General features: G+C 47.6%; 1 protein-coding gene across 1 annotated transcript in view; it reads right to left on the bottom strand.

Annotated features, from left to right (window-relative positions):
* The window catches only part of ATG9A (autophagy related 9A), a 77,644-nt gene that overhangs the window by 44,435 nt on the left and 20,826 nt on the right, over positions 1 to 12,383 (bottom strand). The window contains exons 4-5 of the mRNA XM_040358170.1: positions 6,149 to 6,308; positions 6,013 to 6,056 (exon numbers count right to left, since the gene is read on the bottom strand). Coding sequence (XP_040214104.1) covers positions 6,013 to 6,056; positions 6,149 to 6,251 — 147 coding nt within the window. The 5' untranslated portion in view covers positions 6,252 to 6,308. The remainder of the gene's footprint in view (positions 1 to 6,012; positions 6,057 to 6,148; positions 6,309 to 12,383) is intronic.

A 12,383-nucleotide genomic window follows, 5' to 3' on the forward strand; every position in this document is an offset into this window, starting at 1 on the left:
GCCCTCTCAGACCCCTAGTTTAGTTATCATTGACTTATGGTCATTGAACATAGATGCAAAATTAGCAATATGCTAGTTTTCTAGAATTACATGTTGCCGTGTTTGATTTACATCATTTCCTGATCCAAGGGCTCCGGCTGCCCTCGTTCTACAAGTTCTATAATGTTATAGTTTTTCTGGAATTACATAACTACGATAATTTTATGAGCCTTATTCCTCTCAGGGATGGCTTTGGCCGGGGCAGATGCCTTGTGCCCACGTCCGACCTTCAACTGTGGATACTTTGCAGTCGGGAGTTGGACTGGTAGCCCTTAACTTGGGCTACGTGAATGTTTTGTTTGGCGGGAGGGGGTTGGGGATTTTCCCCCACCACTCTCGCCGGTTTCATTTAATATGCTTTATTATATGCATTTTTCTTCTTCTTTCCTGTTCTTCTAGTCTGTCTTCCATTGTCGCCAGCCTGCGGACACAGCACCTTCCATGCCCTCCTCTGGGGTCTGGTCCCACTGGTACCGTCTGCTCTCGGATCCCACGCCTCCTACCGTCCGGGGTAAGTTCTCACAGTTACGATATGATTTTGTATTCCAATGGTTATGCCACGTAATACCATTCCGTCTCCACTCCTTAGAGTGGTATCCCACAACGTCCAGGGCCTGAATTCCCCGGTCAAACGCAAGAAAGTGTTCCAATCCTATCGTTCACAGAAATTGGGAGTACTTCTTCTACAAGAAACCCATTTTCCTGCAAGTTACTCCCCCTCGTTCATCCACACTCATTACCCGCAGTTCTTCCTGGCAAATGCTGAGGATAAGACTAGAGGGGTCGCAGTTCTTTTCGCTAAATCTTGCAAATTTAAATCGCAGTTGGTACACAGGGACCCAGACGGCAGATTTATTCTAGTGAAGGGGTGGTTAGATGAACAACTCTTTTCTTTTGTATCTTACTACACTCCTAATAGAGGCCAACTTAAATTTTTTCAAGCTATGTTTAACACTTTAGATTCACTACTGGAGGGGATAGTCATATTTGGGGGAGACTCCAATGTGGCTTTCGATCAAAGTCTTGATAAGTCCAGACCTTTATCATCACAATTAACCCGCCCTACTAGGATTAGTTCACACTTAGCAAAGCTGGTTTTCCAACGAGGTCTTGTGGATGTCTGGAGGGAATTTAATCCCTCTAAAAGGGATTATACTCATTTCTCCAACCCTCACCGCTCCTACTCAAGGATAGACCACATCCTTGTTTCCTCGAGGCATGTCCCTCTGGTCACTAAAGCACTTATAAAGGATACGTCTCTCTCTGACCACTCAATGGTGATCTGTTCCCTGCGAGGTCGGACAAGCGACTATCGTCAATTTCATTGGCGCCTTAATGAAACCCTCCTTAAAAACCCAAATGTTATCATGGACATTGAGAAAGCATTACTGGAATACTTTAGCTTAAATGATGTAGAAGGGATCTCAGCTGAGACTTTGTGGGCCGCGCATAAAGCCTCGATCCGAGGTAAGCTGATACAAATTGCTGCTAAACTGAAAAAGGCCAAAGCTTTGGAAATTGAAAAATTAGACAGGGAATTTTCAGAACTATGCAAAAAGCACAAAAAAAAAACAAACAACAATTACGACTTCCCAGTTGGAAGCCGCTAGACTTGCTCTTAATCTAGCGCTTACCGTAAGGGCTGAAGGGTCCCTAGGTTGGAGCGGAGCAAAATTTTACCAACATAAGGATCGAATGGGCACTATGCTGGCCACCAAACTATCACCGACTTATCGCACATTCTCTCTCCCAAAAATTAAAACTCGGGAGGGGACTACAACCCTTAACCCTGAAAGCATACTTAAAACCTTCCAAGGTTTCTACTCTACACTTTACCAGTCCGGTGACTCAGCTGGGATTCCTGAGATTCAGTCCTATATTGCCAAGCTACCTATTCCTAGCCTTCACAGGGATCATGTGGAACTCATGGAGGCTCCTATCTCCCTGAGGGAAACATTGGAGGTGATCAAGAACTTGAAGGGTGGTTCGGCCCCAGGGCCGGATGGCTTTTCAAACCCTTATTATAAAAACTTTGCCGATACCCTTGCCCCTCACCTTACAAGGTTTTTCAACTCCAAAAGAACGGGGGAGGACCTGCACCCTCATCTGAACGAGGCGTTCATATCTGTTATCCCCAAGCCTGATAAGGACCCGGAATTAGTTGAAAATTATAGACCCATCTCGTTGATCAATAACGACATGAAAATTCTTACAAAAATTTTGGCTAACAGAATAAATTTGTTCATTTCCCATTATATACATAGAGATCAAGTAGGTTTCATACCGGGGAGACAGGGCCCGGACCAGATCAGGCGGGCGATTGATGTGGTTTCACTATTGCAGTCGGGGTGGGATGGAGGTCATCCCCAGGAGGGTATGCTCCTTTCACTGGACCTTCAGAAGGCCTTCGACTCCATATCGTGGCCATACTTATTTGAGGTTTTAAGGCGGTGGGGGTTTGGAGAGAATTTTCTGGGTATACTGCGCTCCTTATATTCAGGACCACAGGCGAAGGTCAAACTACAGGGATACTTCTCAGATCCTATACAGATTAGAAGAGGGACCAGACAGGGTTGCCCCCTGTCACCGGTGATTTTTGCATTGGCAATAGAAACCTTGGCCATTGCCATTAGATCCAATCAAGATATTACTGGTGTTTGTTGCGGACAGCACACTCATAAGTGTGCATTGTTTGCTGACGATTGTCTCCTTTTTGTTACCTCCCCAAATACCTCCTTGACGGCCATTTGCAAAGTACTTGAATCTTTCGGACATGTCTCGGGATTGCGAGTGAATATGAACAAATCACATGCTTTAAACATAAATTTGCAATCCACAGTGGTAGAGAATCTGAAGGCCTCGTTCAAATTCCAGTGGGCTGTTTCTTCTATTCGCTACCTTGGGATAAATCTAACTAATAGATTTGAAAATCTTTATCAGGCTAACTTTCCTCCTATGTACCGCAAACTCGAAATGGACCTAAAAACATGGGCCACTCACAAAATATCTTGGCTAGGGAGAATTAATTCCGTTAAAATGACGCTCCTACCTAGACTGCTATATTTATTCAGATCTCTCCCCATTGCAATAAAGAAAGATCAACTTAAAAAATTCCAGGGAAAAGTGCTAAAGTTTGTTTGGGGTGGTAGAGGATACAGGTTGCCCCAAAATGTTTTATATGGGCCCATAACTAAAGGGGGTCTAGGACTACCACATCTATTTCGCTACTATCAAGCAGCCCGGCTGGCCCAATTGTCTTTTATCTATTCCGGTCGAGAGAAACCGGATTGGATGGAGATGGAGGGACAGGCAGTTCCTCACAATTCTTTGGATGATCTGCTTTGGTGTCCCCAAAAACTGAGACCGGCTCTCTCAAGCCTTCAGGCTTTGGGATGACTTGCGGAAGTCTCCAGCCATAACCTCTGCTATACAACCTTTGGCTAATCTATTTCAAAATCCCTATTTTAATCCGAATATGGACTCTACAATTTTTCACTGGTGGTTGGACAAGGGACTTTATAGGATTGGACACTTTCTTTCCCCATCGGGACTGATCTCGTTAGCACATTGTGTGGGGACCTTAGGTATGCCGGATACAGAAAAAGATAGATACTCCCGAATATCCCAATTTATTAACTCAATCTGGAAAAATAAGCTAAATCCCCCTGACTTTACCCCTTATGAGAAATGGTGCATCAGTTTTACAGAACAAAGAGGTGGCATTTCCATTGTCTACAATTCTTTATCAGAACCTACATCCAAATCTTCCTACATGGAGGCATGGGAGAGGGATCTACAGATGTCATGGACCCTGGAGAAGTGGCATGAGGTAGGGTCAAGGGCTTCTAGGGGCCTCATCAATATCTCTCTAATAGAAGCTAACCTTAAAGTATTAATGCGGTGGTATCTGGTTCCCTGCAAGCTAGCTGCAATGTTTCCAACCACATCTCCATTGTGTTTCCGAAATTGCCTAGCCCAGGGTTCCATGTTGCATACCTGGTGGGAATGCCCTAAAATCAGGGGATTTTGGAACAAAGCGTTCTCTCTCATTAGGAAGGTGACCGGGATACCGGTGGAAAAATCTCCACAAATAGCGTTATTGGGGGTTAATGTCCCCCAGGCCACCAAATATACTCAAAAATTGATAGCTTTCATGCTCACTGGTGCTAAGATCACACTGGCTGGGGCTTGGAAACAACCTTCTGTATCTTTCCAGAAGACCAAAAGGAAAATCTCTTGGATCATGCACCAGGAGAAAATGGTCAGTACAATACTCAATTCTTCCAAATCTTTCGAGGCTGTATGGGAACCCTGGGCTAGATATATAGGCATCTCTATGATATAAGGATAAGGGAGGGTGGGGGATCTCCATCCTTTTTGGATTGCTGTTATTTTTGATATTGGGACGTATGGATCGAATCATATAGTCCGTAGCTGGCGACACCAATCTATGTTCTCTTTCTATCTTGTCTTCCTCTGTCCCTCTGTTTCTTTTCTTTCCTTTTTTCTCTTCCTTTTCCTTGACATATCTCCATAAATATATTAAGGTTTGATAGGCAGTTTCATCTTGAAATGATTACAGTAGAGAACTTTATCTTCTCTTTTCTTTGTTTTCTTTTTGTTTTTGTGTTATAGTGAACACTGGAGATTACTGCTTGTTAAATAGGTTCTCTTCAGGAGTCTCATGCTTTCACTAAAATATGGAAATAGGCTAGGTTAATCCCTACGTTGGAGTGGGCCCATGTCCTCGGAAATATCAGTTATTCCGGGACAGGGGGCTCACTCTCATTCTCTTTAGGCACACCTTGCGAGCTGAACGTATTCACTGGTTCTTAGGCACAGTATGAACCCATTGGGGGTGCCGGGAATGCAGTCAGTACCAGGTGCTATTTTATTTCTTTTTGTTCGCATTCTTATTCTCGTTTTCTCCCCTTTGAAGACTTTAGTCTCAAAGTGGGGAAAATATCCTATTACATGTATAGTGATGTTCTTGCTCTAAACTGCTTTTGACAATATTGTTACTTTAGTCTCTGAACTGTATGTACACCTTTTAGCCCCAGGTTGTGCTGGAGGCTCATGCAATGTACTGTACTGCCTTTCAATAAACTGCTTTGAAAAATGAAAAAAATAAATAAAAAATTTAACGTTTTTTAAACACTTTAAAGTGGTTTTAAAGCTTTGTGTTTTTTCACCTTAATGCATCCTAAGCATTAAGGTGAAAAAACACCTTGCCGTCAGGGCTGTCTAATGAGTGGGCACACCCAGGCACTGCCCAGGGGCTCCAGCTGCATGGGGGCCCCTGCACTTTCCTCAAAGCAGCTGGTCCTGGAGTCCATGCTGCCCTGAAATTGGGGGCCCCATGATGGCACTGAGAGTGATAGATACACTGGGGAGGCAGTCTGCCTTCTACCTACTTGATGTCTGTTTACCTGCACTGTCATCATTGTAGGGGCCCCAGAGCATTACTTTGTCCAGGGGCCCATGATGCTATTAAGACGGCCATGCTTGCAGTCGACCACCCCCCCCCCCCCCCGAGTCCCCGTTTTACTTACCTGAGCCCGGAATCTCCGTGGGCGCGATCCCGCGTTGCTTTCCCCCAGCTCTTGTTGGCTCTTCATTGGATGATTGATAGCAGCGCAGCCATTGGCTCCCGCTGCTGTCAATCACATCCAATGACACGGCCGAAGGGGGGGCAGGGCCGAGTCATACACTTGGCGGCTATGGACGCCAATTGTATTGCACGGGACTGCGCCCGCAAGCTAACCCCCTTGGGAGAGAGAGCTTCCCAGAGGGGGGTTAGCTCTTGCTAGGAGGAGCTGCGAGAGCCGCCATGGGACCCCAGCAGAGGACAATCGGCGCCACTCTGTGCAAAATTAACTGCACAGCGGAGGTACAGTTAGTATGACATGTTTTTTTTTTTTTTAAATAATCTGCAAAGCTTTACAACCCCTTTATTGACACTTTAAAGGATACTCGAGAGAAGAAGAGATCCAGGTTCTCAATATGGTTCCATGGTGCTGGAAAGGAGAAATTAGATTACTTTAACATAGTAAGACAAAGATAATATATTGCATTCATCCATAATGAATAACAGAGAAGGAACACTCACATTTACTGCCCTCGGGAACATGCACCAGCAGGTCATCCTCCCCCATCGGCGAGTCTGTGTATGAGGCCTCCAGCCTCTGGTATGGCGTGTCAAACACCGCCATGACTTTTCCTCTTTACGCCCAGGTCTCAGCATTCAGAAATGCGGCAGTACTAGAAATCTGGGAGAAGAAGAAGGTCACATTAGTTTGTGAACTTGGCCAACCTGAGACTTTAACATGTAATAGTACTATCATTGCTTGAGTAGACCATGCCAACCTGTGCCACCTAAAGCCCACTATTTGCTGTAAACATATAGGCCCGGATTCACATACATTGGCGCATATTTATGCCGGCGTAGCGTATCGAATATACGCTACGCCGACACAGCGCACAGAGGCAAGCACAGTATTCACAAAGCACTCGCCCCCAGTCGCTCTCAAATCTACGCTGGGTTTCCACAGCGTAAGCCAGCGTAGGTGGAAGTGGGCGTGAGCCATGCTAATGAGGCGTGACCCCATGTAAATGAAGGACTGAGCGTCATAAAGTTACGAATAAAGTACGGCTCATGCACCGTCCCGTGGACGCATCCCAGTGCGCATGCTCAGAATCACGTCGAAACAACTGCCTAAGATACGTCGAATCACTGCCTGCGACGTGAACGGAACCTACGCCTAGCCCTATTCACGTACTACGTAAACGACGTAAAATACGACGGCTGTGTTCCCTGGTCCATACCTTTGCATGACTTGCGCCTCCTATATGGGGAATAACTTTACGCCGGACTTAGGACTTACGCAAAGCGCGTATATTATGCGCTGGGCGCAAGTACGTTCGTGAAACGGCGTATCTCCCTCATTTTCATAGGTGAATAGGAAATCAATGGGAGTACCACTTGCGGCCAGCGTTAATATGCGGCAACGATACGCCGGCATAGGAAAGTTACGTCGGTCGGATAAAGCCTATTTTCAGGCGTATCTAGTTTTGTGGGCACGGCGCACAGATACGACGGCACATATTTACACTTACGCAGCGTATCTCGAGATACGTCGGCGTAAGTGTTTTGTGAATCCGGGCCATGGTGTTCAGGGAACACCTAATCTTATGCTACTGATTCTGTTTGCCCGAGATTCCAAGCTCCATCTATGAAAATCTCTAAGCAGTTTCAATATTCAACTCCCGTATGAAGTCTAATTTTGCACAAGTTAAATAAAATGATTCATGTATCTGCCAACACACAACATCTACAGCAGTAGTCTCCAATCTGCGGCAAAAATATAGCAATAAGCATATATTGATTGGTTTGCGCAAAAGTTATAGGGCCAAATCCTCAAAAAAGCTGCCTAACTTAACTTTCAGCAGTTAAGTTACACTGACTTAAAATTTCTACCTAAGTGCCTGATCCACAAAGCACTTGCCTAGAAATTACACGCCGTGTAACTTAAGTGCCTCCGTCGCAAGGCGGTCCTCCTCTCCGGGGGGCGTTTAAAATTTAAATGAGGCGCGCTCCCGCGCCGGCCGTACTGCGCATGCGTGTGACGTAATTTTCCCGACGTGCAGCGCGCGAACGTAATTTACGGCGGGCTTTGTGGATTGCGACGGGACACTAAAGTTGCGACGGGTGAAAAAAAAAAAAGCGCCGGGAAAACAAAAACAAAAATTGTCAGCGCCTACCCACGTGCACCCACCACGTGGGTACCTACCGGAGCATGATGGGACGGTGATGCCTATATAAATGGGATGCAAGGCGCGCTTCCATCATTGCAGTGAGAAGAGGCGTCGAGTCAACATCGGAAGAGGGGAGAAGAAGACCATGACGTCACAGAAGACCGCGCTGGCTGCCTGTTAGTAATTGAGCTAACACACGAAGATAGCAGGCAGCCAGCGCTGAAGGAGAAGGCACCGGACAGCTGCAGAAGAACCGGGGTGCGCCGAGTCAACAGCGGAGAGCGGCGAAGATAGAAGAAGACCCCCGGAGAGCGGAGAAGACCCCCCCCGGAGAGCGGAAGAAGAAACCCCCCCCGGAGAGCGGAGAAGACCCCCGGAGAGCGGAAGAAGAAGCCCCCCCTGGTAATTGAGCTAATAACGAAGACAGGGGGGGCCTCCAGAGCAGACTAATAAATGATTTTAAAAACCCTTGTGTTGTGTGTTTAATAACTTTAACTTTTTGCCTCCAGGTGAATGGGTAGGGGTACGATGTACCCCATATCCATTCACTTAGGGTGGGGGGCCGGTATCTGGGGGCCCCCTTTTTTGAGGGGACTCCCAGATTCCGATAAGCCCCCGCCCGCAGACCCCGACAACCAACGGCAAGGGTTGTCGGGAAGAGGTCCTGTCCTCATCAACATGGGGATAGGGTGCTCTGGGGTGGGGGGGCCCGCAGTGCGCCCCACTGCCCCAGAGCACCCAACACCCCCATGTTGAGGGCATGCGGCCTGGCACGGCTCAGGAGGGGGGGGGGGGCGCTCGCTCGTTCCCACTCCCATTCCTGACCGGCCGGGTAGCGTGCTTTGGATACGGGTCTGGTATGGATTGTAGGGGGACCCCCTACGTCGATTTTTCGGCGTAGGGGGGTCTCCTTACAACCCATACCAGACCTAAGGGCCTGGTATGCTCCTGGGGGGGGAACCCATGCCGGTTTTGATTTTACAAATTGCCGTGGAGTTCTCCCTCGGGAATGCATACCAAATGCCGTCGCTTGAATGTGCTTTTACATGGTGTTACTAACTTTACACCATGTAAAAGCAGCCCTAATTTTACACTTGCAAACTAAAACTTACGGCGAAAATACGAAGCTGAAAAGCTTTGTGGATCGCCCTAAGTGCTAATTTGCATACCAGAAGCGGCATTTCGACTCGAAATGCCCCCAGCGGCGGATGCGGTACTGCATCCTAAGATCCGGCAGTGTAAGTCCCTTACAGATGTCGGATCTTCTGCCTAACTTTGGAAAACTGCTTCTGTGGATCAGTTCCATAGTTAGGACCAGGGATACGACGGAGTAACAGCAGTTACTCCGTCGTATCTCTTTTGAGGATTTGGCCCATAGCGTCTACAAAATAGGGAATAGAGATATGGCATTTTTATTATTATTATTTTTTACTAGTAATGTCTGATCTTTAGCGGGACTGCGACTTTGCGGACCATTGACATTTATACAGTGATCAGAGCTAAAAATAGCCACTGATTACTGTATAAATGTCACTGGCAGGGAAGGAGTTAACACTAGGGGGCGATCAAGGGTGTTGCTGTGTTTCTAACTGTGGGGGGGATTGGACTGCCTGGGGGAGGAGACTGATCGCTGTTCCTAAACAGTAGGAACAGGAGATCTGTCTCTCCTCCCCTGTCAGAACGGAGATCTGTCAATTTACATTGACAGATCTCCGTTCTGTCTCTGTCAGGAGTGATCGCGGGTGGCCGGCGGGCAACACGCCCACGCACATCGGCGGCGGCGCATACGTGCCCCCTACAGCTCTTAAAGCGGGGAGCGCAAGGGCAACGCACACGCCGATTCGCCCAAGAAATGTAGAACTGCGGCAGGTGATCCTTCAGTGGTATTCACATTTATTTTTTAACACTTTTCAGAATATTGTTTAATAATAGAAAAAGGTAAATGCCGTGAATCAAATATTTACAGAAAAAGAGTATTAAAATAATTGTTTTAGTCTTCCATCAAAGTGGCAGTTACATCCCTCACCGGCTCCTCCTAATGATGTTGACGTGACGAAACATGTAGGACGGAGCTACAGCGTCATAGCAATGACTTCCGTTTGGTTTTGTGAAACGGATCACATCCTGGGGGGGAGGGGGAGAGCAGATACCTGTCTAATACAGGTATTTTCTCCTACTTCCAGCAAAAATCTACACCATGTCCGGCCCCTTCTCCGCAGCTGTTTGGCTGTACGGAAGTGCCTATCAGAGCCAACTCCTCTGATAGGCTTTTCCCGAGTACAGCCCTCGGGTCCCGGAAGCTTATACAAGGAACGCACTAGGGATGCGCTCCTTGTATAAGACTGACAGGCATCTCAGCCAATCAGGTTGGCCTATTCTGGCTAGTTTAACCTGATTGGTTGCGACGCCTGTCAGTCATCGAGGGCGGTAGAAGACAACGAGGGATGTGGATGGCTGACTCCAGTAAAGGTAAGTGCCGGGTGAGGGGGGGGGAAAGGGGCACTTTACAGGGCACAGCGGCGACATCAATGGGCACAGTGGCGACAATGGGCACAGTGGGGACAATGGGCACAGTGGGGACAATTAAAGGGCACAGCGGCGACAATTAAAGGGCACAGTGGCCGTGTTTGATGGCATGGCACAGAGGCTGCGTTTGATGGCATGGCACAGAGGTGACAATTGATGGCACAGTGGCCGTGTTTGATGGCATGGCACAGAGGCTGCGTTTGATGGCATGGCACAGTGGTGACAATTAATGGCACAGTGGCTGCATTTGATGGCATGGCACAGTGGTGACAATTGATGGCACAGTGGCTGCATTTGATGGGCACAGTGAGGCTGCAATTTTTTTTTTCCGTTTGCGCCCCCCCAAAAAATTTTGAGCACCAGCCGCCACTGATTGACAGGTTGCCAACCCCAGGATTAGGGTGTGCCCAGGCACACCCGGCACACCCCTTGCACACGCCTATGACAGTGGTATTAATCCTAGTATAAGCAGCCAGCACAATTTGTTGATAAGCAAAACAAAAAATAAAAGTTCACATGCGGCACTAAAAAGATCCACAGTCTTTCCAAGAAGGGAAAGATAAAAAATAAAAAAATCACCAGGTTCAGTGTGTAAAGGAAAGCACGCCACGCCACACCACACCACACCACACCTCGCCACACCACGCCTCGCCACACCACGCCTCGCCACACCTCGCCACACCACGCCTCGCCACACACAATCGGCTTACCAGTAAGCTATATAAAGCAGGCATAAGTTGATCAATAAGCAGGAATCACAGCTCCGCTCTCCAGACACTGATAGTGGGTATGTGGTGATCCAATCAATCATAGGATAGAACTTGCATCAGGCACCGCTCCCATAGAACCAAATGGTCTGAAAGGGCAGAGCATTTGCATGCAGTATGGAAAAACGCACCTGGAACTAGTGTGAACCAGTCCCAACACAGGGGAGCCGGAGGTGCTAAATCAGACCAGATTTAAAATCATTCGTGACCATTGGGTTCTATTAGAGCAGTTCCTGATGATGCAAGTTCTATTCTATGATTAGATCACCACAGGGGGAGCAAGGGAGCACATGGGGGACCCGAGCAACAGAAGGAAATGGAACAGGGAAAGGAGGGGTGCAATATATTAGCACCGATCCCCTATATTTTCCTCCTGTGGCAGCTGAACGTTGACAAAAAGGGAGAGGAGGAGAAGCCTACTTTCAGCTGCTGCGGGAGGAAAAAAAAAAAAGATCAGTTCCACTAAATTCCACCCCCACCACCTCTCCTGTCCAGGTTCAGAGTGTCGGCAAGGAAGGATTGTGGTTTACCGATCACCTGCCCACCATTGACAGCAGTGGCGGTTCGTCCATAGAGGGCGCTGGAGCGCCGCCCCTTCTGGCTCTCACCGCCACTGAGTCTAATAACATAGATTCATGCATTGCACGAATCTATGTTATTATCGCCGCTGCCGCTGTTCTATTCAGATGGTCGGCGCTCATGTCTGGCCATCTGAATAACGGCAGCTGGTTGGCTGTACGGAAGTGCCTATCAGAGCCAAACGGCTCTGATAGGCTTTTCCGAGTACAGCCCTCGGGTCCCAGAAGCTTATACAAGGAACGCACTAGGGATGCGCTCCTTGTATAAGACTGACAGGCATCTCAGCCAATCAGGTTGGCCTATTCTGGCTAGTTTAACCTGATTGGCTGCGACGCCTGTCAGTCATCGAGTGGTGACAATTAATGGCACAGTGGCTGCGTTTGATGGCATGGCACAGTGGTGACAATTAAGGGAAAATGGCTGCAATTGATGGGCACAGTGAGGCTGCAATTTTTTTTTGTTCGTTTGCGCCCCCCCTAAAAAAAAATTTGAGCACCAGCCGCCACTGATTGACAGGTTGCCAACCCCAGGATTAGGGTGTGCCCAGGCACACCCAGCACACCCCTTGCGCACGCCTATGACAGTGGTATTAATCCTAGTATAAGCAGCCAGCACAATTTGTTGATAAGCAAAACAAAAAATAAAAGTTCACATGCGGCACTAAAAAGATCCACAGTCTTTCCAAGAAGGGAAAGATAAAAAAAAAAAAACACCATA

This window comes from Rana temporaria, chromosome 6, assembly GCF_905171775.1.
Source record: "Rana temporaria chromosome 6, aRanTem1.1, whole genome shotgun sequence".
NCBI classification, from domain to species: domain Eukaryota; kingdom Metazoa; phylum Chordata; class Amphibia; order Anura; family Ranidae; genus Rana; species Rana temporaria.